The sequence below is a fragment of the Euprymna scolopes genome, chromosome 29, assembly GCF_053919585.1.
Source record: "Euprymna scolopes isolate OS-2025 chromosome 29, ASM5391958v1, whole genome shotgun sequence".
NCBI classification, from domain to species: domain Eukaryota; kingdom Metazoa; phylum Mollusca; class Cephalopoda; order Sepiida; family Sepiolidae; genus Euprymna; species Euprymna scolopes.
This window is the reverse complement of record NC_136510.1, coordinates 66,178,935-66,206,867: the sequence shown is the minus strand read 5'-3', so window position 1 is coordinate 66,206,867 and position 27,933 is coordinate 66,178,935. Positions and strand designations below refer to the sequence as shown.

Here is a 27,933-nt window from a genome sequence, read left to right as displayed (position 1 = left end):
TTACGGAATGACAGTAAGCTGAAGTTTAAATAGTTCATTACAATCCCAAAATTGAGACTCACAAGTTTTGTAAAATTCTAAATTAGTTACATTTAAGTCTTTTTTTTTTTTTTTTTACACAGGCATCACCACATTACCAAGGCCAAGAGGCCACTCGAGGATAAGGGTTAAAGAGTGTACAGTAGAAATTGGACAGTATAGTGATCATTAGTAATGGAAATTTGGTAAATTTGTTAACTTATATGGAACGGCTCATCAAAAACGTGTTTATGTTAGACTTGAAGACAACCATATTGTAGTCAACTGGAAAGCAAGAAAACGGAAGACAATTCCACAGGCGTGCAGTTCTAAAAAAAGAAGCTTTGTTCATGGAATCTACGTTTAGGTTTAGGCACAGATAAAGAGTGGGGGAATTATTGATAGTGTTTTTAGCTAGACGAGTGTTTCTTGTGAAAGTTTGGCGAGGGGGGACCATAGACTGAAGCTCAGTCAAACACTTTCCATGAAAATAACGATACAGCAGAGACAAACTCGCAACATCTCTTCTGTGAGATAGAGGTTGGAGGGAAGAGAAAAGGACATCTCCTACGAGGCTACAAAGTCTATTTTGAACTCTATCAAGGCAGGACAAGTCCTTTCTAGCAGCTCCTGCCCAGATGTGGCAACAGTATTCCATCCTTGGACGTACCTGGCTCTTATATAGATAGAGAATTGCATCAGCAGTGAGATATCTACTGGATCGATAGAAAGATCCCACCATTTTTCCAGCGGCCTTGGCAACAGATTTGATGTACGTGTTCCATTTAATTATTTATCCATTTAAAGTCTATTACAGTAAATAGATTCCTTTTCATAATAGATAATCAAAAGACATTTGAGTACGTCTGTCAAGTTGGTAGCTCAAACACTTGACACTGACTACCAAAATTAGACAATATCTGACTTCAGCTGATATTCTTTGATCAATATTAAGTTATAGATACATTATATCATAATGGATGTCGATGTTTTAATGTACACCATTCAACATTGTGGGCAGCTTTAAACTACACACTAAAGAATTTCGATTTTTATATCATATTCTTTGGGAAAGTGAGAGGGTTGTCCATATCTTTTACTGAAAAATACTGCTTCTGAGTGTCTTCCAGAAAACAAATAATTTCAAAGCATTTTTTTAGTTACACACTACTGACAAGTTGAGCAATGAGATAACTAATGATAGAGTGAGTCCTGTTCTTCATTGTGTTTGGTCCATTCAGTTGTTAGCTGAAGTTAATGTTAAATCTTACATTGCTATATAAAAAATTCAAGTTGTGTGATTCAGTTTAGTTTTGACCTGAAGCTTCTCTGCTTTTGGCCAACTACTGAAAGCTTATAATCTTAGTCATTGCTGAAACTACATAGAGCTAAGAAAAAATAAAACATTTTTTTAAATCTCAGGATCTCTTTTCATTGGTCAATGAACATTTCTCATGTAGAAACAACAAACTGAATTTCAATTAAATTCTCAATTAAATTTTACTTAATTCAATTAAATTCTCAATTAAATTCTATTTAGAAATATGATATCAGTTTTATCTTCTTCCAACAATATTTTTATATAGTCTTCATAAGTTCTTAAGAAATATCCCAACATAATGTTATTTAATTTATTTTTATTTCGGACTATTATTCTCATCTTTATTAATTGTTGTTTTTCATCTTTTATTGGTTTGTTTTATTCACAACGTTTCGGCCAACTATTCCTCTGGCCTTCGTCAGGTGGCAAACCAATAAAAGATGAAAAACAACAACTAATAAAGATGAGAATAATAGTCCGAAATAAAAATAAATTAATATATATAATGCTCATCTCAAAAATGAATTCCAATTAAGGAATAATATATATAATGTTATTTGTTTAATCATTAATTCATCAACAGATATTAAAAAGCTTATACTTTAATAAATGTCATAATATGTTTTTGATATTAATGAAAACTACATCTCAACTTACCACCGTAATCTGACAAAGTGTTTATGCTCACTGTCCACATCAAACCAACTAATGAAACCGTAAATGATTCCATATTGAACAGTTGAAGTCAAAGATGACATTGATTCTTTTAGTTGTTTCACTGTGAACACATCGGTGATCTCTGAAACTAGAAGAGACAGAAAAGGCAAAATACCATGCATGGATAATTAAGGTTCAACAATAATTCACTGAACATTGATTCAGTGAATTATTAAACAACTAACATTGTGTTGAGATATATTTTCAAGCATTTATGATGAGAAGAGACTGGAAGTAAAATGGCACTGAAATATGGAGAGAGTGAAGAAATCGTTTATGTTACAAAAATGTTTTGACAGAAAATGTAAACTTTTTAATGGAAAGACAAATAAAAATAAGTCAAGATTTGAATATATATATTGAATATATATATATATATATATATATATATATATATATATATATATATTCAAGATAATTAAATGAATTAATGTGGTAATAATTTTCAGAAAAAAAATTCATGTTTGATGAAATAGAATTATGTGAAAATTTTACTTTTATATTTAATATGCAATTCAAAATATAGAATAAAAAAATATTGAAATAATGCAGTCTTCATGAAACGTGTTTAAAATATTGATAAAACTACAGATCTATTATAAACGTTAATGCGTACAAAATTTAAATATAAAAAATTGTGTCCCTTTTTCATAAAATATCTGCCATTGATTGAATTCTAAGTGCAATTCCCAACCACCAACAACCCATACAAATATAACTTTTTTATTCTTATTATTGACGCTTTATACCATTCATCATTAACATCTATAAATGCAGCTGAACATGACAGTAAAATTATACACATTTGATAAAGTGCGTATAATTTTCTGAAAAGATTTAGAAAATAAATACATTCTTTATATCTATGTAACAAAGGTTACTGGTAGGAAATGTAAACATTTTAATGAAAAGATTACCAAACATTAAATGAAAATTCTGGATCAACTATGATGCATCAATAAGTGCAAACAAGACTCTTGAATAAATGCTGATCAACCTTTGAACCCAAATCCTCCATTGAGAATCAAAATAAAACATATGATAAAATGTTGCTTGATTTGCTCAACCATTGCGACATGCATATAACCAGATTCGCACACACATATGATACAGTAAATCAATGAACTTTTTCAAGAACAGGAAATCTTTACAAAAAGATTGGTAAATACTTTTTGAGTTTTTTAATCAGTTAGTATAAATTTACAACAGGAAAACTTACTGTCTGGGTCGATCTCGTTTTCTGTGAGTGTGCCATTTTCATCTTGTCCAAGTTGAGCAAAATGGTAAAGATGCTGAGCTTCCATAATATCTGTTGTCAAAATATGATTTACAAATTTATTCATAAATGTTCAAACTTGAACCATAAATGTCATTGTCTTATTTTAGTTTTGATTCTGATATTTCCTATTCATCAGAGTTCATATTGACCTTTGGATCCATTTTATTGATAATTTAAAGAATTCTTCATTTTTAATCCGATATGTTTATTAAAATATCTAAAATAGCAAATTATAATGCAGTTTATAAACTATTTATCGGGGTAAATGACTAAAACAGCATGAATTCAACAGTAAGGAACTCTTAATTTTAATACTTCTATTTTGGGAATGATTTTTAAAATAGAGAATTTATTAAGTTTTCTCAATTAATATTTTTTATTTAAGCTAATCTCAATTATTAATGAGCGTACGTTCCTTTTTTCAATTGAGAAATGAACCTATGTTTAATCAACTATGATAGATTACTCTCATTTTGTGTTCCTTCAAGTTTAAGTTAATTTGTTGTTTTACTGAATATGTTTATCAATTTAATATGTAAGAAAATGAACATTAATAAATATAACAACATTAATATCATTTAATTGTGTTAATAAGATTTATGTAAAATAGGGTAGAAATTAAATGACATCACATATACCGGGGTTCACTGTAATGACTGTGCGGGATGTGGCAGTTGATATCATGCCATTTCTGAATTCGTCAAAAGTAATTCTCACATCATTGATAAAAAGCACTGAGAAAGGAAAAGAAAAGAAACACTTTGGTTAATAACTTGGAAATTGTTTAAACAAATTGACACAAACTCAACATGGTGAATCATTTATATTATTTTATTTAATTCATTAAAATAATTTTGAAATAATATTTTACTATTTAAAAAAAAAAAAAACGTTTACTGAAAACATTACAAAAATCTATTTTCTAATTTTTGAAAATTATTATCCAATTAATAAAAACAAAACAACAAAACTTTATATTTAATCCTTTTTAAATTTCCATTCTTCAAAGTTTTATCTTTTCAGATAAATAAACATCAATCTTGAAAAATGCTAACCCACATTCTTGTGAATATAAATGCCTAAAAATTGCTACTTTCAACATTAAAGGATAGCTACAAAACAAGAAATAGTGGGAAATATGATACAGACCTTCAATAAAAGATTTCAGAGATGCAAGGTGTCAATAAAGTTTGGTGCACTTTAAAAAAATTATAACTAATTGTTGTGAAAATATTTATTTGCTATAAAAATAATTTGTAAAAAATGTTATAAAGTTTCATGTACCTAGTTTTAAGTATAAATTTGCAACAATTTTTAGATAAGAAAAAGGTTGTTGTTGTTTTTTTTCAGAATAAATTCGATCCATAGCTTCACGTAAGGAAAAAAGTAACCGTGTCCTTTGGTTGGCTGAACTGAATATTTTCTATGAACTGCAACATCGTTATCTTTTGTATTGCTAATGATCAGACAAATGTATTCTTCTGTGCAGTTCTTCATTTTAAAAAGAATTTATAAAGGCTTCACCTACTTCTACATTAGATTTATTAGGTGATTGCAGTATTATTATAATAAGTTGAAAAATCAGAAAAAAGAAACAGTCAAGTATAAGTATTTTTTAATAGGAATAATTAATAAAAAAATAACCCAAAAATTGATTAATAATTGTAAAAATTGTAAGAAATTGTAAAAAACAAATGTTCCAAATTGTGTGTTACCAGTTTGGTTTGGTATCCATGTTACTGCTTCATTAATTATTTGCTCTTCCCAACTGAAACAAATAAAAATCTGAAGTGAAAGATGGGTGAATGAAATGTAATTTAGTTTTTACAATTATTGCATTTTTTATAATTTTATAACATCATTTCATTATCAGAGATAGTCTATTATTATGTTGCCCAATTCACACTCTTATTTTCAAGATTTCTATTTAAGTAGTTTTGTAGTTTTGGAATACAAATCTGATTTGTTTTCAATCTTTCTTAGGTGAATTATTTCTAGAAAAATGTATTATTTTGAATCAATTTTTTGTTCCATGGAAAACTGGCAAAAATAAATATCTCTATACCCTTCGCTACCAGAGCTTTACAATTTTTGAGGCAGTTTGTATGTGTATCAAAATGATGTAACATGCCAAAAAAAAAAAACATGATATCACGTTATCAACCCATTTTATAAAAAAAGTAACTTCATGCCTCTTCTCCAGCAATCCTCCAAAATACGAATGTTATGAAACATTTAGTTTTTTTAAGGTATTTCTTGTCATGCAACTTTGTTTCATAGATTTACTTCTTAACACAAAACTACTCTTGTAATATTGAAAAAATATGAGTTGTTTTACATGAATTCATTATGAAGAAATTCTGCAAGAAGACAAACAAGCACTGAAGAGAACTTATTTGTTAATCATATCAGCTCGCAAGATTCATGAATTACAAATAAGTTCAAAAGTTATAATTAAATTGAAATTAAAAAAATGTTTAAAAAAAAAACCGTGAAATGTTTTCAAGTTACTTACAGAATTAATCCAAATAATTGACAAGTTTCATCAAAAACTTTCAATTCACATCGTTTCATTTGTTTTCCTGTTTTTGTTGTTATATCTTTTATTTGACCCAGCTGGGAAAATGGAAGAAAAGAAAATTTTTGCTTTGAAATATTTAAGAAATAAACACATTTTAAACAAAAACAATGTGTTGAACTTAATACAGATTATAATGATCGTGAACAAAACAAAATAGATTTTAACTACTAAAATGAGTATGATTTATATTGTGAGCATTAAAGTTAAATTCTCTTAGTAAATGATAAAAAAAAAAAAACATGACCAAGAAACCCTTAGCTGTTCCAGATAATTTGACATGAAAACAAGGGCAAAATTAAACTTACTATTTTTTCTTTGTTAACCACCCCCCACACACACACACAAAAAGAAACGCCCTTCATAAGAGAGACCTTCCGTTTTTTTGCCTATTCCTTTTTCTCTTTTTCCAAATTTCTGTTTCTACTATTCTCTTATTTGGCAGAAATGCTAATACTTTTTCGCAAAATTGAACTCTGTTTTAATTTCATAGCAGAAACACAAAATACTAATCGATTATTTTTGTCTTCTTAACAAACTTATCAGCACCATACGCAATCCTCCAATACTTTTAATGTAATCTGTTGAATCATAAAATAATTTATTCATGCTTTAGTGTTCCATTTCTATTTCTTGTATTTCTTTGTGTTATTATGTTGTAATTTAAAAAGTAAATATTTTTCTTGGATTTAAAAATTTCTGGGAACCTTTAAGTGAGGGTTTTATAATGTTGTTGTTGTTTGTTTTTACTTATAAATTATCAAGCAACACATTTCTGTAACGAGAGCATGAGGCGCCAAATATACCATAAACAGTAATTTCACCACCTTTGAATATAAAACCTGAAAACATTTTTCTCACTCACACAAAGAAATGATGAATTAAACACTGTAACAGAGATTTAGTGTTTGTAACAAAAATTATGTTACATTTCGTAAAGATATGCTATATTTTCAAAGATGTTTAATTTATGAAATATTGACAATTATTGTCCTATTTATGATGATTGTTATGATCCAAATAAAATCTGAAAGAGATTTAATTCCAAACTCTTTATTTAAATCAGACCATTATTAATATTTTAACTTAACGGTCTAAATTAAATAAAGTGTTTTGAATTAAATCTCTTTCAGATTTTATTTGGATCGTAACAATCGTCATGCAATATTTATTTATACTAACATGATTGGCTGCCTGTACATGTGTCCACTATGCATTTTTAAACCATAAGATATAGAAACTTGAAATTGCTTAGGAATGGTATTTACTTTATTTTTTACCTATGATTTGAATGTGATTTAAACAATACTTAAATGATACAAAATGATGGCGATCCTCAAAATGTTATCAAATTGCAATAACTTTAAGGTCTTTTAATAGAAGCTCAACTTTTACAAAATTTAACTTTTTTCAGGTGTGTAAGTTCTATTTTGTACGCTTTTTAAAATGTCAGTATAGTTTTGTTTTTTAAATATTTTCCGATTATTAAAAAGCCCAACGTGTTTGAATATTATAAACCAATCCTGGGATTAATATTCAAGCCGGTTGAAAGAGAAAAAGAAGATTTATCATTAAATTAATACAAAAATGCAAAATATTTACCTTCTTAACAGCAACTAATAAATTTACATTTTCCCCATGAAGTGTTTGACCATTGATATTCACATCTTCCAAAGTGTAATAGTCACTGGCAGGTTTGATAGGAAGATGACTGCAGGAAAGGTATTTATCTCTGTCAGGTCCTGTGTACAAAGTGATGTTGCTAAACTCACTTAGATTCAAAGTAAATGGGCTAAAAAAACAAAGAATATTGAAAAGAATAGAAAGAAAGAGACAGTTTTGAATTTGAGTTATATCAACATCGATCATCATTATTTGTATTTCACAATTAGAAATTTGGTTAGAAATGACAAGATGGAAAAAAGTTTAAGTCGTCATAAATAATTCATTTCATAAACATGTTTTGCCAGAGAAATTTTTCTCATTAGAATTGATGAAAAGTAATAAATATATAATAAAACACTACAAGGCAGCCATCTTTTGAATGTTACTTACGAATTTATGAACAGTGGTAAAATCAAATAAACAATTTTAACCTGAATTTCTCAAAATAAAAAAGAAAGACAAACAAATAAGAAATTAATAAATATAATAAATAAAAAATAATTGGTTTAAAACTGAATGTTTGCTTAAAGGATGATGTCAAAAGCGATCAATATATAACATATAAAGGTTTAGAAATGAATTGGAGGTTTCATAGTTTCCAGGTTCTAATAAATCAGAGCAGATACATAATCTGCAGTGTTGTCAGCTACAATGTCTCTCTCTCTCTCTTTCACTCACTCTCTATATATCTCTCTCTCTTTCACTCACTCTATCGCTCTCTCTTTCTCTCTCTCTATATATATCTCTCTATCTATCTATCTATCTCCCTCTTTCACTCACTCTATCGCTCTCTCTTTCTCTCTCTCTACATATATCACTCACTCTCTACATATATCACTCTCTCTCTTTCTCTCTTTCACTCACTCTCTATCTCTATCTTTCCCTCACTCTCTATCTCTCTCTCTCTATATATATATATATATAGAGAGAGAGAGAGAAATTTTATAGTTGCAAAATATATGACCAAATATGTGTCTGTGAGCATGTTGTAATAGCCAAACTAATCCTGTGTGTGTGTGTGTGTGTGTGTGTGTGTGTGTGTGTGTGTGTGTGTATATATATATATATATATATACACATAGGATTAGTTTGGCTATTACAACATATAAGTTTCTATTAAGTATTCACCTCATTTCAAAAATATATTCTTTATTTAAAAAAAAAAAATAGATAAAATCTTTTCTAATACTTTTTGTTATTGAAAATATCATTTTCTTTCCTTCATAAATTCAACAAATTAAAAGGTACTGGCATTACGAGATCAAAGCTTACCCACCCCTTCCTTTGGTATTTTATCACATGCAAAATTCTGAAAGCTTAACTTCTTCATATTTATGTGTGAAGAGTAAAGACTAGCATGACTGTGCCTGGGAAGGCAAAAAAGGTGATGCTTATCTCGAAATCATTTTATCATTTTTGGCAAAAGAAAAAAAAAAAGAAATAGGAAAAAATGAGCCATGTCTTTTAATAAACAAAATCAACACACTCTTTCGAAATTTTCTTTTTCTTGAAACAAATGGCATTTAAATCCAATACAAAACTCAATCAATATATAAGCTGTATTGCCTGAAGAGGTCTCTAGTTGTTAGTAACTAGCTGACCGAAACATGCCCATAAATGTGTAGCAACACATTACTGCTTATGTAAAAACAAATAGAAAGTCTGTATATATATATTATTGAATTATAAGATTGATTGTATCAATTGAAAGTTCACAAGTGTTTTCTTCCAAACATGAATATATACCTTGGTGACCAGGGTTTAAATTTTTCATCAAATGAATTGGCTGCCATAACCATTGCATTATGTATTTCAACTGAAATGAAAAATAAAATTATTTTACAAAACCATTGCAATTTGCTTGATTAGTTTCCGAGTCCAGATTTCAAATCATTTTCAAGTAACAGATTATACCAGGTGCATTATTGGTTTACTTTGTGTTATTAAAAAATTGACAAAAATTTCTATATGTGATTTGAAATAATCAGTTACAGTGAATTCTGAATGAGTTATGCTTTTCTCATGAAAAGATATCATCAATTTCTAACATTTCTTGCCTAATATTCATGTTACATTTTAGCAATTTACAAATATATATAACAATTCATGTATTTATAGCAGTAGTATTATTAGTAGCAGTAGTAGTAGCAGCAGCAGTGGCACTAGTAGTAGTAGTAGTAGTAGTAGTAGTAGTAGCAGCAGCAGCAACAGCAGTAGTAGGGGCTTGGTATGTCTTGTTCCTATGAGTTCTATTGGAGTTGCTGCATCACTAACTAATTCCCTTAGGAAAGCTATGAATCCGTACATTACTCCCACCCCAATTAGGGATCAGATAGTAGGGTGAACTAGACTTATAATCTTTGCTAGGGCAACTAGTGAAAGAAAACTTTGAAATCAAACTAGTCCTTTTCATTCTATCCTGACATTGTTTGCAGTCGTCTTGAATTTCTTGTAATTAGATTTAAACAATGTCATCCCAGTGTGATTAGAGATTGCACAACCTTTTCTTCACTATAAATTCCTAATTGTTCAAACAATCTTTAAATTAAATAGTAATAATAATAATGTTAACACAAATAAAGTAAGGAAAATTAGTGACAACATTCTTCCTTGACTCTGGAATGTATTCTACTCAACTACATTTCTGAAAGTATAGATGAAGCACTTTCTTAGGATCATATGAATATGTGGATTTTAATATCTACCAAAAAGAGTGGATTGGTTTTTTGAACTACACACCTGATAAGAGTAAGCCTAGTTTTTCGATTGTACACATTCTCTTTCACAAATGGCCAATATCCCAATCTGTCCCCCATATTATTAGAATCAGCAAGATTTACTTTTCTATTTATTCTTGACAACACTGTGTAACAGATGCCTATAGCACACTCTAGCTGAAACATACATGTATACTTAATAATTCCTGGCAGACATACACTTTCCTTTCTGTGTAACGTTCTTAAAGTTTTCCATTATTTATGAACATTTATTTCTTATCGTCTTAACAAGTTGCTAAATTAAAAAAAAAAATTTTTGTTATTTCTTGCATTTAATAATGTTTCATCTTTTTCAGAATAGATACAAAAAATTACTCAAATATCTTAACACTTTATCACAGTAAAGGACTGACCCCCAAGCAAAGTAATTGGAAATTGATATTGATTGATATACACTACATATGCAAATGTTGTTTGTTTATTTGGCATTTTTTCACTAAGGCAAAAATTAATCAGTCTGTATTGTAAAATTTGCTAATATCATTCTACAGACGTTTTTTTTTTAAGAACACTTGTTCTATTTTTAGAACTAAGTTCTTGTAGATCTTTTCTAAGAAATAAAATAAAACACTTACCAACTTCTCCAATTTTAAAACTTTCAGATATGCTATTAATCATAGCTTTCTCTCCCCAATAAGTAGCATTGATGAACCAATCAACAGAGTCGCGTAATGTTAGGCTTATGCAATATCTCTCTTTTGTAGGAGCTGTCAGGAATAGCAATAAACACTGATAATCATAAAAAGTTAAAGAAATTTGAAATACAGTAGAACCCCGGGATACAGCATTAAAAATTAATAACAAAATAGAGTACAGCATATAATACACATGTATATAATCAAATAACATTATAAATAACACTGTAAGGCAAGGCAAATACCATAACCAGGGACCAGAAAAACATTGTATTCCACATCGTAACCTGCAAAAAAACATATTCTAGGGCCACCGTATCTCGGGGTTCTAGTGTAATTGCTTCAGAAAAACAAATTCATTTGGATTTGATAATTTTCATGTAAAGAACATTTATAAAATATTTTTTAAAAAGAAATCTTAGAGAAACAAAAATAAAAGTTTGAATTTTGTTTGCTTAATGGCATATCACGCTCTTTGGAGTATTTAAGATAATATTTAAGAAAAATAAGACATATTGAAAAACTGAAGGTGTTAATTGTGTGTTATATAAAATTAATATCAGTGATGAATAAACAAATATCTAATTGTTAACATTAGAAAGCTTAGCAGAAAAATATAAACACTTGTTAGTTTACTCATTCCATGGTCTGTGTTAGTAGTCATTGACAATTATGTAATTCAAATAAAACAAAGGATGGTAAAAATAACACAAAAAAGAAAACCATAAATTATTCATGGACATTATGTAAAGTCTTTATCGTTTCTTTGTTATCAATAATTTTCTCCTCACAAAATCAATATTTTATTCTAGTTTATTAGTCTTTAATTTTGTGTTCATTTTGCAACATGTTGCTAGGATAAATAAAATGTAAATCCTATGAGAAAATACTTTGTCCAGGAGGGAATTATTTTCAAATGGCTGCAATCTTTAAAAAGGGACGTAACTCTGTATTCGTCCATATAAAAATATTTTGCAAAACATGACAGTTAAAAAAAAAAGAAATGTAAAACAATGTAAATAAAGTAAATATGTACTTGGCAATGGTGGGTACGTAGATGTAGTACACACACACACATATTTTTTTTATAATATATACCAATCCTTATTTAAGAAGCTCAATGTAATTACAGAGCAATATAATGAATGAATGACAAAAGTCTATATTCCAAAGTTTATGATGTTGACCATCTTACAATTTATTCCTTTAATTCAGTTGACATTTACAATTATTGACAGTATCTGTTTGGTAGCACAAAATCAATCACTTAATTATTATATCAATCAGTGAATCTAATTTGCCTTTAACTCATCAGAAGAAATAACAACAATAAATCCATCAAAAGTGCGTTTTGACATGATTAAAATCCGAAAATTGGAAGAGAAGCTGTAAATACCTTATAATATGTTTACATTACGCCATTTTGAAATTGATATTGTCAAGAATTTTAAATTTCAACTGAATTAAAGGAATAAATTATAAGACGGTCAACGTCATGAACTTTGGAATATAGACTTTTCTCATTCATTCATTATGGTGATCGACACTTCTTGACAGAAGAAGACCATCTTTCCCTTGCTTTATTGTATTTATTTGCTTCCCCACCAAAGCAAATTAGGCACAAGGCTGTTTTTAATGTGGGGTAAAAACCAGCTCCCCTAAAAGGGACACTCTGGTTACCAAAAATAATAATTGTACCAGTATAGAGGGTTTCCTCTCCATTGACTGGTACAAATTATCTTACGTGCAACATCTGCAGAACAGATACTACACTTTGATCCCGGCCCGAAGGCCAAGATCCATTTCCATGTACTGTTAAAATATCATTATTTTTTTTTTTTTTTGTTATTTCATTTGATACATTTTATAATTTTTTTATTATTATTTTTATTTATTGACTAGCATTTCATCCTGGCGTTGCCCGGGTGTTTGGAGGTGTATGTTGAGCAAAAAAACAAAAAAAGTGGTAGTAGGAAGGCAGGCTCCAACATGTATTGCGAAGGAGGAAAAGAACGGGAAAAAACATGACATCTTTGCTGTTACGACCACCGCCAAACCGGAAGTGACGTAGGTTTAAATTAAGGCTAGACAATTGAAAAGAGGGGATGATTTCGAAAATATCGGTGAAAAAGCGACGCCTCCCTGTTGAAAAGTGCCCAGTTGAGGGTGAAGAAATTAATGTTTTTAGCCAATTTTTCGGTATTTGCGGTCTGAAGGGTCGAGCTTCAAAACAATACTGATCTTGTGAAAATCCACTGCCTCTGTCGAAAGTTTTAGGCAGACATGCAAACATACATACATTTATATATTGGTAGCTCAAATTTTTGACCCAAACCTATTAAAAAGCTTGCCCTATCTCTGAATACCCTTAAAATGCTTAGATCAGAAACTGTCTGAGTAATTTGGTAGAGATCGCAGAGGTTAAATTTTTTTTAACTTTGACCGCTTAACATTTATTGTTTTGGGCTCAAATCAAGTTATTAAGTTAGATCCATGTCCAAGGAACCTATATCTAAAATTTCAAGTGTTTATACCTGAAATTGGCGGAGGAGTTTAATAGAGTCTTCAAAGGTCAAATCGTTGAACTTTGACCCCTTAACAGCCAAATTTCTGGACGAAAATGGATTACAAAGATTTTCCCAAATCTCAGTACCCTGTATATCAAATTTCGATTCTGTAGACTGAAAATTGACAGAGTTATTGCGTATTGTACACAAACACATACACACACACAGACACGTTCACTTCTATAGATATATAGATTTATTTATTTTTATTTATTTATTTTATTTTATTTATTATTTTATTATATGTATACATTTATACACACATACATATGTACATGTGGAGATGTGATTAAGATGCATCAATTTCTGTCTACTGAGGGAACGAAGGTGACTCTTCAGACCAGCCCTGCTCTTACACAGTCTGTTACAGAGGTCACACTTAGCTGAGATTGAGAGACGCCAACTGGTGCTGCTTTACTGTGGACATTCATATGACACTTCAGGCCTCCACTCAATTTACAGACCACAGAGCAAATAGAACATCTGTGCCCCAGTGTTTTCCCCATCAAAGAAAGCCTGATCTCCATGTGATTGCTTATGGCTAGCTAGGCCGGCTCCGGATAAAGTCATTTTACCATATAAATCACAGACGTGGTTCTGCACGAAAGCCTCCAACAGACCTGATATATCTGACAGATTTTTCTTCCAAATATCACGCTTCATTTTTGCATGCTCATATTTTTTCTTCCCAAAGCTATGACAGCCATGATAGACCAAGGAGCACCACATTTTACAATCATCGGAAGCACTTTCCCAACTGGACACATCAATAACGACAGCTTTAAGATTATCTTTAATGTTGTCCTTAAAGTGTTTCCTAGGTTTATGTTGTGGATGCTTTCCTTGTATAATTTCACTATAGAACAGGCACTTTGGCAATCTCTTGTCGTCCATCCTTGTCAGATGTCATTCCAGAAAGTCAAAGTGGCTTTCGTCCAGGCAGAAGAACCATGGACATGATCTTCTCTGCTTGGCAGTTGCAGGAGAAATGTACTGAACATTGTGTTCCGCTTTATCAGGTTTTTGTTGATTTAACCAAGGTATTTGATACAGTGAACAGAAATGCGCTATGGATAATTCTGGGGAAGTTGGGATGCCCATCTCAATTTCTATGATTACTCAGGGAACTCCACACTAATATGAAGGCTCGCCTGAACTTCAATGGATGCCTGTCAGAACCCATCTCAGTTGACAATGGCGTAAAGCAGGGTGATATCCCAGCACCTACACTTTTTTCTATTTATTTTGCAACTATGCTTTCCTATGCTTTTATGAACTGTTTTCTGGGTGTTTATTTGCATTTCAGAACCACAGGTCTTTGATCTTCGTCGTTTTCATGCATCTACAAGGACCTTTCAGCACCTAGTTTGTGAATTGCTTTATGCAGATGATGCCGATCTCGTGGCCCATAGTGAGAGAGATATGCAGGGTATCATGGATCTGTTTTTCAGGGGCCTGTGCATCTTTTGAGCTTACTATTAGTCTTAAGAAAACTACGCTCATGTTCACATCTCCACCCGGTAGTTTATATGTGGAACCAAATATTTATGTCAAAAACCAGAGACTTGCCGTGGTTGACACATTCGTGTATTTGGGTAATACTCTTGCCAGAGATGGAACCCTGGATGCTGAGGTCAACCATAGGATACAGTGTGCCACTAAGGCTTTTGGTAGCTTGGAGAAGCGAGTGTGGTCTGACATGAGTATAACTCTTTGTACAAAGATCAGTGTCTATCAATCTTGTATTTTACCATCTCTGCTTTACACTTCTGAGGCTTGGACAGCTTATGGTAGACACATAAAAGCCATGGAGAGAGTGCACCAGAAATTTCTGAGACACATTCTGGGCATCAAGTGGAACTCTTTTATACCTGATATGGATGTCCTCATGCGAGCTGACGTACCATGTATCCAGAAGTTGATTATACACAACCAGATGAGGTGGACTGGACATCTGAAACATATATATGCATGCTAAATAGCATTTAGTTTAGAAGTCATACCAGTAAGAGACAGCCTTATTTCTGAAATTTATAATCGCATGAAATATAAGAATACCAAATCTCATAACCATAACATCCACTCATATTAAAACCAACTATCTTCAGTAGAGATAACTTAGGTTCCAACTGTATTATATTTCATATATGATAATTGATAAACTAATTTCACATAGAAATTATATTTTATGAAATGTAAGAAAAACAAACCTTTTCTACAGAAATCTTTGTTTTCAGATTTTCACCTCCCCCTAAATTAAACATGTAACTATAAATTCTAAATTGCTGTAAATAAGAAAACATCTTTATATACGGTTTTACAAAATTTGTGTCTCAGTGAAAGATTCTAATATACGTTTTTAATTCAGTTTAATAGAATGTCTTACTTTTCTTTGTAAAAACGGATCTTGGTGAATCTCTCATCAGAATAACTCCAACCAACTGAAAAACAATATTTTAAGTAGTTGTCAGTTCTAAAATAAGATATTATAGAACTTTTAAACAAATATTAAAAAAGGAAAACAAAAAACAGTTTTCATTTGAACTAATATACAGAAGAGAAAGGTTTGAGAAACCCGCTGTTGACAAGTACATCGGTTATTACTGTAAGATTCTAATATTTTTTATACACAATATTGCACTAATGGCCTGATATTGGAATATGATAATAAAATTAAAAAGTGTAAAAAGAAAAGTGACTAAAAAAATAAAAGGAATAACGTATTTTAATTATAAAAGTAGTTAAAAGAGGCATAATCACAAATAATGACAAAGTCTATCCATACATAATACATTAACTTGTTAATGTATTATGTTAGAAACAATCAGAACTAAAGACTCAAGAGGATAAGAGTTAAGAAATGTTCAACGTGGTCCATGTGGACCACAGAAGAATTTTGGTGGTCCAAAGTCTGATTTGGTTATCAAAAAAAATTTATATCTTTAATTTAAAACATTTTAATTTCACTAAAATGTATTATTTTATATATTGAAGGATTTTAATTATTTAATTATGTTTTATTTTATATATTTTGGTATTTTATAATTTAATTGTACAATTTTAATTTTAAAAAATAGCAGCAGAAAAAGGCCCTCCTGCAAAAAAATAAAAATAATAATAAAAGTGAGACAATACAGTGATGACTTCTTTTTATTAGGATTTGTCAAACAAGTTGATGACAATAAACAGTTTGTATTGAATGTGTTCTTGTAAGGATCCTACAAAGAAAGAAAAGTGAAAGATTCACCAGAAAACAAAGCATCCATTATCTGTTAGTAGAGGAAAAATATTTTAAGTTAAAACCTGTAAAATTAGTTGACAAAATTGAATGCTTCTCAAGTTAAAACATTAAAACCTAGTTATATTGTATCAGAAATGATTGCTAAAGTTGGTGCACCACAAGGAATCAGAGAAAAATTGATTAATCCTGCTATGCTAGCTTGTGTTGAAGACCTTATTGGCAAAAGTGCTTGAAAAAATACCTCTGTTAAGAACAACAGTAATGAGAAGGCAAGATGAAATGGTTGAATATGTTAAAGATAAATTAATAGAAATTGTTCAAAAAAATAAATTTTCCATACAAATTGATGAAACAACAATTGATGAATCAAGCTATCATATGTTAGATTTGTATATTAGAATGACACCAGCGAAGAAATGCTATTTTTTTTAGTTTGTCAGAGAGAGAACAAATAGAGAAGATATCTTTTTTCTTTTTTTTTTTTTTTTTTTTTAATAATAACAGTAATCCATAAACTAATTTGATTGAAATCACCACAGATGGTGCTGCATCCATGACAGACAGGATTAAATGCAGATGAACACAGATGAAAATTGTTGCTCCTCATATAATGCATGTACACTGCATTATTCACAGACAACACTTGGCATCTGGGTGATCATATGGAGGAAGCTTTTGATGCAGGAATAAATTTCATAAAAATGACAGATTATTTGAAAAATTTTGTGAAGATGAACAATTTCAAAAATTGTTACTTTATACAGGAGTAGCGCTCCAAAGATAACAGTCTTGATAGATTTGTTATTCAAATCTGAATCTGCAGACTCTACTCAAAAACAAAAGACAAAAGCTGTGAAAATTTTGGATGTTCTGAATAAGAATGCAATTAAATCAAACATATTTTAACTTATAAATGAACTAAATTTGCAACTCCAAGAAAGAAAATCACTTGCTCACAAAAGATTAAAGGTTTTATAAATAAGTTGAAATACTAGAAAACACAATTTGACAAGTAAGCTCTATCATTGTTTAAAAATTTAATAGCATCAATTCAAGTTCAGACTGTCATAGAATGTACTGAATACCTAGAAGGTCTGAAGAAAGATTTTGAGACAAGATATGAAGAACTCATCAACACAATGTATCCACTATGGTTTCAAGATTTAGCAAACTTTGAACCTGAAGTAGTTCAAGAACTTTTGGATTTATAAGAAAATTCAAAGTTATCCAGAACAGTTCAAAATGAAGCAGTTTCTGGATATATTGAAATAAAATCAACAAATTCACAAATTTATGACCTAGTTGAGGCCAGTATATTATCCTTTCTGGCTAGTAGAAGCGGGCTTTTCAGCTGTTGCTGACATCTTTACAAAAAAGAGAAACAAATTGGATGTTAATGACAGAGGAATGCTAATATTGACACTAAGTAAAACGTTTGTTATTGACTATCAAGAATTGATTAAAAAGTACCAAGATCAGGGATCGTATTAAACAATTCTTTTGTAAAATTTAAAAACTGGTTTGATCACAGTTAATAAATAAATGATTTTGTAAAATGTATTTTTCAGTAATTTAACAATTCCACAATACATTCCCCTAATATTTGTGGCCCATCGAATAAAAAAGGTTGAACGTCACTGGTCTAAATAAACAAAGTGCTATGAACTTGAGTAACTATTGAGTCCCTAAAATTGTAACAAACTATTGTTATATTTACAAGTTGGAAATTTGTGTTGTTTGTTAAAATGCTAGTAGCCAGGGAACAGTCAAAGTCTGTTTGCCTGCCAAAAGTATGTGTAGTACTGTTATAACTATGGCAAATTAGGGTTTTCACTGCATTTCACTGGCGACAGAGCTTAGGCTCTCACATAATAACTAGGACAGATGCCTGACTCCTACAATTAATTCTTTCTGATTGGTTGAAATCCAATATAGGTGACTAATCAAGATTGGGTATTTTGATCCGATCACTATTAAGTATTTCAACCTATTTGTATCCAAGATAAATTTTCTGATGCTGTTTATGTTACTGAAAAAAGGGTTTAATAGTACATTTAATTTAATTCCTAGAGAGAAAAATGATGTGGATTTAGTTGAGACTTTTACTTTAAGAATTTATAGATATAAACATGGAATATATAATATTTTCCTTAAAATTTAAATGTGTTTTACTTAAACAATATATTTTTTAAAGAAATTGCCCAATGAAGAATATTTCAATAAAAATCTGGATGAATTAAAAAATATGTTAATATCCGATTAAATATTAAACAAGTGAAGCATGCATAGTCCCCCGCGAGTGTACAGTGAACGAGGCATAAAAAAATGACTATGTTCAGCATCCCCCCCTCCCCGCATTTAGCCCCAAAAGTCCCCGTGGGAACATCAAATCCTGGTAAAAATGAACAAACGGTGCAGTTTTAGGGCTTAACGTATGTAAATTTGAGTTCTTCACCATGCAAAAAAAAGAAATGACTAAGTCCATCATTTGCTCCCCACTATTTAGCCCAAACAGTCCCCAAGGCCTTTACATGTTTAAATTTGTTCAGCACCATGCAAAACTGCTAAATAGACATACACAGAAAATTTTGGACAAATATGGTAAAATAGTCCCAAAAATGGAGTGTTTTTATTAGCTCCAAGAGAGCCCATGAGTTATTGTGAAATATAGACAAACAAAATTATACAGCAATCAGTTAGTTACAATTTTTCAAAAAATGTTATAAAAATCCAAGACATCAATTTTCAAAAGTGTCATCAAAAGTGTCAATTTTAGCCATTTTAATTCAAAAAGGCACCCCTAAGGGAGCAACCAGAGTTTTCCCGGAAAATCTGTTCTGTTACTTTTTTACTCATATCATGTTTAATGTTTGTGCAAAATTTTTTTAAATTCTAAGGCGTAATTATTGAGAAAAGTGCAGACAGACGAACAGATTAACAGACGAATGGACAGCTCCATCCTCCTTTTGTCAGGGGACCAACATACAATATATTTGATATATTAATATATAAATATATTTGATCTATATAGTTCTATTATATATTTGGTCTATATATTTCTATTATATATTTGATCTTTATATTTTTAGTATATATTTGATATAGTAATATATGAATATATTTCTTATTCAATTCAAGCTAGGCCAAAAAGTTTCTGAAACAGCTCATGATATCAACAAAGCATTTGGCCCAGGAACCACTACTGAATGCATAGCACTGTGGTTTGAGAAATTTTGTGGAGGTGATGAGAATTCTGAAGATGATGAGTGTAGTGATCAGCCATTGGTTGTTGACAAACCATGCACAACTGTTCAAGAATTAGATGTAATGTATATGACAATTTCCAACCACTTGAGAAAGAGTGGAAAGACAAAAAAACTTGATAAATGGGTGCCTCATGAATTGAATGACAACCCCCAAAAAAATGCTGTTATGAATTGTCATCTTTGCTTCTTTTACGTAACAAGAAGACCTATTTTTGAACTGGGTTGTGACTTGCGATGAAAAGTGTGTTCTTTATGAAAACCAGCGATGCTCAGTGGTTAGATGCTAATGAAGTTCCATGACACTTCCTGAAGCCCGAGTTGCACCAAAGTTGCACTCACTTCCTGAGTTGCACCAAAAGAAAGTCATGCTGACTTTCTGGTGGTCTGCGACCCGTCTCATCCATTACAGTTTTTTGAATGCAGGCGAAACCATTATAGTGGGAGAAGTATTGACAACAAATCGATGAAATGCATCAGAAACAACACTTAACATTAGTCAACAGAAAAGACCCAATTCTCCTCCATGACAATGTCTGATTTGATTACATGTTGCTAAATTGACCCAACAGAAGTTGAACAAATTGAGATACAAAACTCTGCCTCATTAGCCATACTCTCCAGACCTCTGACTTACCAACTACCACTTTTTCAAGCATCTTGGCAACTTTTTGAGTGAGAAATGCTTCCAAAGCCTAAACGATATCATAAATGCTTTCAGCGACTTCATTGCCACCAGAACACAAAATGTTTGTGTTATTAGCAAAAAACACTTGTTTTGCGTTGACAAAAATGTGTTGATTCTGATTGATAAATTTTTGTTCTTCTGAATTTAAAAGTTAAAAACCGCAATAACTTTCTCGTTAATCCTATATTTATAATTTGTTTTCATTAAAATTTGAAATGAGATTATTGATTAAAATAAGAGATTATCTTCAAAGAAGATTAATTAATAAATAACATGATTAAAAAAGATTTATTTAAGACGTACACTGATCGTAATTCCTTGTTGCAAATTCTGTATGATAGATGGGGTATTGGTATTAAGATTTTTTTTTGCAGGCATTTTGTGGTGAGGTTGTCTTTGATTCCATGCAGAAGTATTGCCATCATTTTCAATAAACATATCATCAAACTTTCCAGACCAAGCCATTTCTGCCTAAAAACATTAAGAACAAAAACAATCATTTTACTAAAATATTTTCTAACAAAGAAACTTCCTCTGAAGTTAAATGCATATTTTCATGGTTTGCATATTTTTAATGATATTTCCACCCTCATAACTGTTCTGATCAATTGTAATTTGCAATATGCTGATGACACTACACTCTATAACAGGCATGACAGGAAAACAAATGAACACATATCTAAAGAAATGGCAGAAACACTAGAGGATGACCTCCAATCTGTAGTGGAATGGGGACATAAATGGATGGTCACATTCAATGCTGCCAAGACCAAACTGGTTTCCTTCAATAACTACAAGAAACCTTCTCTGCCACTAATAGCAATGGCCAGTGACTCCCTGTTTGAGAGTACATCTTTCAAACTGCTTGGCCTAACGTTCACAGGAAACATGAGCTGGAACAATTATATTGAAAACATTGCCAGGGCCGCTGCAAAAAAGGTAGGCTGTCTCTACCGTGCTAGAAAACTACTGACACCTGAAAGTATCCTGTATCTCTATAAGGCCACCATTCGCCCATGTATGGAGTATTGTTGTCACATCTGGGCTGGTGCGTCTACTACTAGTCTCTCACTCCTAAACAAGGTTCAAAAAAGAGTCGCCAACCTGATAGGCCCTGAACTGGCATCTAAGCTTCAGCCCCTGTCCCATCGACGAAACATTGCATCCCTCTGCTTGTTCTACAAGTATTTTAATGGTGAATGCTCTGACGAACTGCAGACACTTGTGCCCCCACGACGCAGACACCCTCGACAAACCCGACAGGCAGCTAAATCCCACCCCCACACAGTAGAGATCCCTAGATGTAAAAGATCTTTCTACTCCAGTAGTTTCTTCCCCAGAACCGCTAGACTCTGGAATTCCATTCCAGGATCCTGCTTCCCTAACTGTACTGACATGCAGAAGTTCAAGTGCAACGTGAACTGACATCTTGCTGCCCAAATCCCTACATAGTGCCCCAGTAGTTGCTGACCCTGATAGTAGCCCCCTACACCTGAGTGGCAATCTGCCTTGTTTGGGGTGAAAATGTAATAAAAAAAATTTTTTTTTAAAATTAACTCATCAATGATACATCACTCATACCATTTCTGTCTGCTCTTGTTTCATATGGTATCTATCAGTCTTGCTTCCTCTCTCAGGCAAAAATAAGAAAAACAAGAATAAAACCATAGGAATACTCTATTATAAGAAAAATTTGGAGAGAGATAGATAGATAAAAAGAAGAGAGAGAAATTTTGGATTTTGTCTTTTTATTTTTTATATTTAACTGGCTTTACACACTCACTTTTTACTGATTTAAACAATGTAACTTCTACTTAATGAGTGAGCGATTTTTTGTAGTATATACATAAAAGGTTTTGCAAATATCGTGTGTGCTCACCCTGAAAAGAAATGAAATAGCATTGTACTTTGGATGAGATTTTGTCTTTTATATTCTGCAACGTGTTTACATTTTCAATTTATTCATATTTTATATTATTTTTTGGTCTTACTCCGGCAACTTTACGTTCATCCAATCTTCAACAGATTACGTAAGCTAGAAGATACCGAAGTGATTATTGAGATACAAAACTCTGCCTCATTCGCCAAACTCTCCAGACTTACCAACTAACACTTTTTCAAGCATCTTGCCAACTTTCTGAGTGAGAAATGCTTCCAAAACCTAAACAAAACTGTCAGAAGATGACATGTTTCAATGCATCGAAAATGATTTTTAACACGCTATGTCAACGTCCCTCCTTTCTACATATTAAGAATGGCTTTCTAAATAAAACGCCATTCTCACCATGGAACAGGGGGATGTCTCATTTTGAATACATCGTCTGACAGTCTCCGCTTCAGCATCTTCCGATCGCTTACGTAACCTGCCGGAAGATTCCGAATCAACGTTATTGGAGATTGGGTCATAAACTAGATAAGTACCATTTTTTTTTTATTTACTATAAATAAATTATTTATTGCAAAAAAAAAAAAAAAAAAGGTAATAGTGTAAAATATTTTTAAAAACCCCAAACTATTTGATAATTTAATTTCGAAATTAAATCTACCAAGTCAGTCATTTTAATATTTTGTCAATAGTTGAACAAAAAAAAAAAAAAAAAAAGAAAAAAAAAAAAGAATTTGAACGCATTTTAAAGCTGTTGAATATAAAGTTATTTTTTAATCAGATTTTCCTGCATTAAAATATTAACTTTCGGAAGTTTTATATCGAATATTTTTAAACAGAGATTAAACAGCCATTATCTTAACAAAATCAGTTTAAAAAGTTATTTCTTCTTTTCAAATAAAACATTGTTTTATTTGAAAAAAAAAAAAAGAAAAAAAGAATTTAGGTGTTTTAAAAAGACCTAAATTCTTTTTTTTTTCTTTTCAAATCTAAACAATCGTTTAATCGAAGAAAATTTTACACTTTAAATGCTACCATTTTTGTGAAATATTTTCATGGCTGCTTATACACTTATTAAACCGTGCTGAAATAATAACGTCATTATTTAGAAAGTTATTCTTAATATGAGGAGGGGGAGGGTGTTTTTCTAACTATTCTCTGCTTTCGCCAAATAATTTAATAAATAAAAGATATCATAAAACTTGAATTTAACTTGAAAATACTATAGCGTTGTACAATAAGTGCTTAAGCATCCATTGATGTTTATAATTTGTTACATAAACAAATCTTTTATGTATATTAAAAAAAATACGGACGATTTTTAGTCATTTTCTGGAGTCGTGCAGACGAGATAACATAAACAAAAAATATATTTATTTTAGTTTTCTAGTCGAAAATAATTGTCAAGATAAAAGAGCGTTACAACCTGAAAATGAAGTTAATGAATAAATTTTAACAAACAAGAAATATAATCACATTAAAATAACCTAAATATTGGTTTATTGATAAAAACTTCGATAAAAACATTACTTACATTCACAATGAGGGAGAGGCTAAATTTCGACGATATTCGTTGTCGTTGTCGTCTGCTTTAATGAATGTATTTTATGATTTTTTTCTACTTATCATTAATTCATATTGAATAACTATTTTTTGATATATTATTGAAATAAATATTGTATAATAATCAGAAATTAAAATAAACAATGTTTTGTTTTAAAGTACTTGGGCAGATTTTTAACCAGATATATTCAAGCGTCCGGCTCGGCGCTCGGCCATACCCGGAACATGACGTCAACCGCTCGAGTTTGCTTATAATCTGACATAAGACGTCGATCACAATGCCTGACAACGAGCAGACGACTTTCGGATAAATATTGGGAGAAAAACAAATAAAATAAAACTAGATGTTACACCATTATGAATTTACCAATGTTAGATATGCAGACGCCCGAAGACGATTTTTTTTTTCAAAATAAGAAATTAATCTGATCTCAAAAAGAATTGCATTACATATTGTGGCATTAAATCCATCATTGCAAGGAAAGTCTCTGTAACCGACGGGTGTAGATAGCGATGCACTAAACCTTTTCTTAAAATTTTCTTGACAATAAAAACAAAACAAAAAACAAAAAAATTGATTAAAAAAATGCTTGTTTGAAAATGAAAATTTCCTTTTCATCTTTGAACCTTTTTAAAAACCTTTCAAAGACCTAAAAAAAAAAACATAATTTGTTTTGAAAAACAAAACAAAACAAAAACAACTTTTGTTAAAGACATTATCTGTCAAACATGAAAACAAAAATACAAAATAAAAACAGTTGTAGTAAGCCCCCATCCCTCTCATAAAAATGTTTACGATGAAACATTCAATAAATAATAAAACAAAATTATGGTAGGCTTTTTTTTTTAAATTATTCCTACGATTTCCATTTATTTTACGGTTTCTGTTTTGTACTGTTGTTAAAACTTGATCATCGGCGACGATCAACATAATCTGGCGGTGGTGGGTGGAGTTGGAGTGGTGGACTGACTGGACTGGTGGACGTACGTCATAGGTCGGGCAAAGCCGATTCAAAATCTGCACAAGATTTAATAATACCGACACGACGACGCGTAGAACATTGCATCATTTTCGAATTCAAAAGTATTTCAATATTTGGTACTCATGCAGAGAGTGATCCGTGCTGAAATAATAAGGTTATTATTTAAAAATCCATTCTTAACATGGGGAGGGAAAGGTGTTTTGTACCTATTCTGTACTTTAACCATACAATTGAATAATTAAAAAAAACATATCATAAAACTAGTTAAACCTGGAAATACGATTTTAAAAAATAGCGCGGATCACTCTCTGCATTAGCACCCAATATTTATAATGAAAGTAATTTTGAAGAGTTTTATTTAGGTTTTGCTATTTTTCTATTTTAATAAAGAAATAATCGCTAGATTTGTAGATTCATATACCCCCCCCATGAAAGTCTAAGTTTTAAAATTATTTATCTTTAATTATTTATGTCTTTATTTTTTATGTCATGAATTGTGAAAAACGAAAGAAGAATATATAGTATATCAGAATTTATAATAGGGGATCGGTTATCTCCAAGTTCCGCATGTTTTTTTATACTTCCGGTTTCTGCTGAACGTTCGATATTACGATGAATGCCCTGGGAGAATACCTTCTGATTAATGTTTACCAGTTAAAAAATATTCTGTTATTCTGAAAAGCAATAAACTTCATTTGCTTATTTTAAAACTGGTAAGTATTAACCAAAAGATACTTTCCCAGGGCATTCATTGTGAAGCAGAACGGTTAGCAGAAACCGGAAGTTGGAAAAACACTTGGGGATAACTGGGAATTAGTTTTGCAGGTAAATTTAATGCTCCATTTGCATGTAAATTTAATGAGCTCCAGGCCACTTTAGCTTTTTTTAGAGCAAATAACCAAATTGTTTTTGTGGCAAAGCCACAAGTGATAACTTCTGAGCATTTAAAAAATTTTTGGTATGTGGAGAGAGGTTCATGCTGAAAAATTATTAAAAAATGCTTTTCATTAGTAATGTAGAGGACTAGGATATATAAATCCTAATCCCGTTACAAAAGAAAAATAATGAAACGAATGGAATGAAGGAAACAAAGACTCAATTGCTGGAATAGATAAACGTGTCGTTTATTTACTGTTGAAAGAATGAATGTTTTAGATATAACATGTGTTCATGTCCGCGCGGGTGTAACCATCGTTTGTTGCGGGATTGGTAGTATAGAAGGAAAAAGGAAATGTGTGTTCGTCTCACATTCGGGTCACTATCGTTTGTTCGCGCGGGGGAAGAGAAGTGAGTGATGTAGTGGAAAATGGGAATGATAGTCCAGCGTGTAGACAAAGAAAAGATAGAGGGCTGACATCAGTTAAACTGTGCGCCATGTTAGCCGTCAGCTACGCGGTGGTGTTCTCTGGCACGAGAAAGAGTGAGAATGTCAATCCAGTTCATGGAGAGAGAAAGTGTATAAAGTATACATACTGTCTGTTGGCTTTTTGTCCCACATAGTAGCAAGTGGCGTGAGGCACGTGCATGCGTGCACTTGCCGAAACGGCGGCGGCTGGTGCGCCGACTACTCACCTCGGAAAGCGAGTTGGAAAAGGGCTGGAAACAGCTTGTCTCTTGCTTTTATAGGTGTTTCCGGTGGTCTTTTGCGCATGTGGGGATTTCCTTTGAAAAGGGAAGTGACGTTGTCCATGCGTGCGTGTATGTGAGTACATGTGTGTACGTTAGCGTGTGTGTGTATACACGTGAATGTGAGTATATGTATGCAAACGTGAATATATGTACGTGTGTGGACGTGGGTGCGTATGTTTGTGTGCAGGTATGTATATGACAAGTAATATAGCTTGAGATGTGAACGCATGTTTTTGTGTGAGACTAGAAAAGGCTCGCGCAATACTCCCCTTCCTAGGAAAAAAAATATATATGCAGTGTATGTATATTTATATATATATTTTTTTTTTGTAAGTAATGTTTTTGGCAATTGACTTTTTGTCCTGTTTTTTGCTGACGAGTGTGTTCGTAAAAAAAGTATTTACTTACGCGTGGAAAAGGCGTTTACTCTTTTTTTAGGGTGATATTTGTTTGATGTTTTTTTTGTTTTTTTTGGTGTGCTGACATGTGCAATGAGTTGCTTGGACAGTAAAGTGAATTGTTCGTTTGGAAGGAAAATTTTTGTTTCATTATCGACGTCGTGTGTCAAGTTGACGGTATCCTCGCAAGTGAATCTACGGTAGAGTGTGTACATTGTCTGTACGGGCACTTGTGCATTCGTGAGAGTGGTTGCCGGCTGTCAACGAAACTTCCAAGTTGTGAGTTTATCAGCGTGTGTGGTGCATCTCAACTCGTATTGTTGATTCAGCTTCTTCCTATGTGTTGATAGGGATGTCCTGTAATTGTTTCTTTGTTGTTGCGTCTGCTGTGCGGGAGAGAATTGCATAGGCCTATGTGATTTTGCTCCTTGCGTTTGTTGCAGGGTAATGTCAGGAAACCGTGAAAAATGTTTGTCGAGCTCAAATTTTTTAAAAAATTCGGTATGAAGTCGACAGCTCCGTGTTTGTTTTCTGCCGAGTCTGACGAGGGGGTTTCGTCATTGTTGTTTGTAGTAGTTATTCCTGTCGGTAGTAGTTCACTTGTTTTTCTTTGTTGAAAAGTTCGTTTTTTTCTTTATCAAATAAAATATGCGTCTCGCTCAAAACAATTAATTTCAAAAAGGTAGGGTCACCATGCTTGTTCGTTTCACGTCTCGTCATGGTTTA

General features: G+C 31.5%; 1 protein-coding gene across 3 annotated transcripts in view; it reads right to left on the bottom strand.

Annotated features, from left to right (window-relative positions):
• The window catches only part of LOC145252677 (meiosis-specific with OB domain-containing protein-like), a 34,647-nt gene extending 9,861 nt beyond the window's left edge, over positions 1–24,786 (bottom strand). The window contains exons 1-11 of one of the 3 annotated variants that reach the window (XM_080112493.1): positions 24,169–24,786; positions 21,053–21,220; positions 15,944–15,998; positions 10,931–11,062; positions 9,325–9,394; positions 7,516–7,705; positions 5,851–5,951; positions 5,051–5,103; positions 3,974–4,069; positions 3,276–3,365; positions 1,997–2,144 (exon numbers count right to left, since the gene is read on the bottom strand). In XM_080112493.1, the coding sequence (XP_079968619.1) occupies positions 1,997–2,144; positions 3,276–3,365; positions 3,974–4,069; positions 5,051–5,103; positions 5,851–5,951; positions 7,516–7,705; positions 9,325–9,394; positions 10,931–11,062; positions 15,944–15,998; positions 21,053–21,214 (1,097 nt within the window). In that variant the 5' untranslated portion in view covers positions 21,215–21,220; positions 24,169–24,786. Of the gene's footprint in view, positions 1–1,996; positions 2,145–3,275; positions 3,366–3,973; positions 4,070–5,050; positions 5,104–5,850; positions 5,952–7,515; positions 7,706–9,324; positions 9,395–10,930; positions 11,063–15,943; positions 15,999–21,052; positions 21,221–24,168 lie in introns of those variants that run through there. The other 2 variants (XM_080112492.1, XM_080112494.1) reach the window with 2 other exon arrangements.
• Between the last annotated feature and the right edge of the window lie 3,147 nt (positions 24,787–27,933).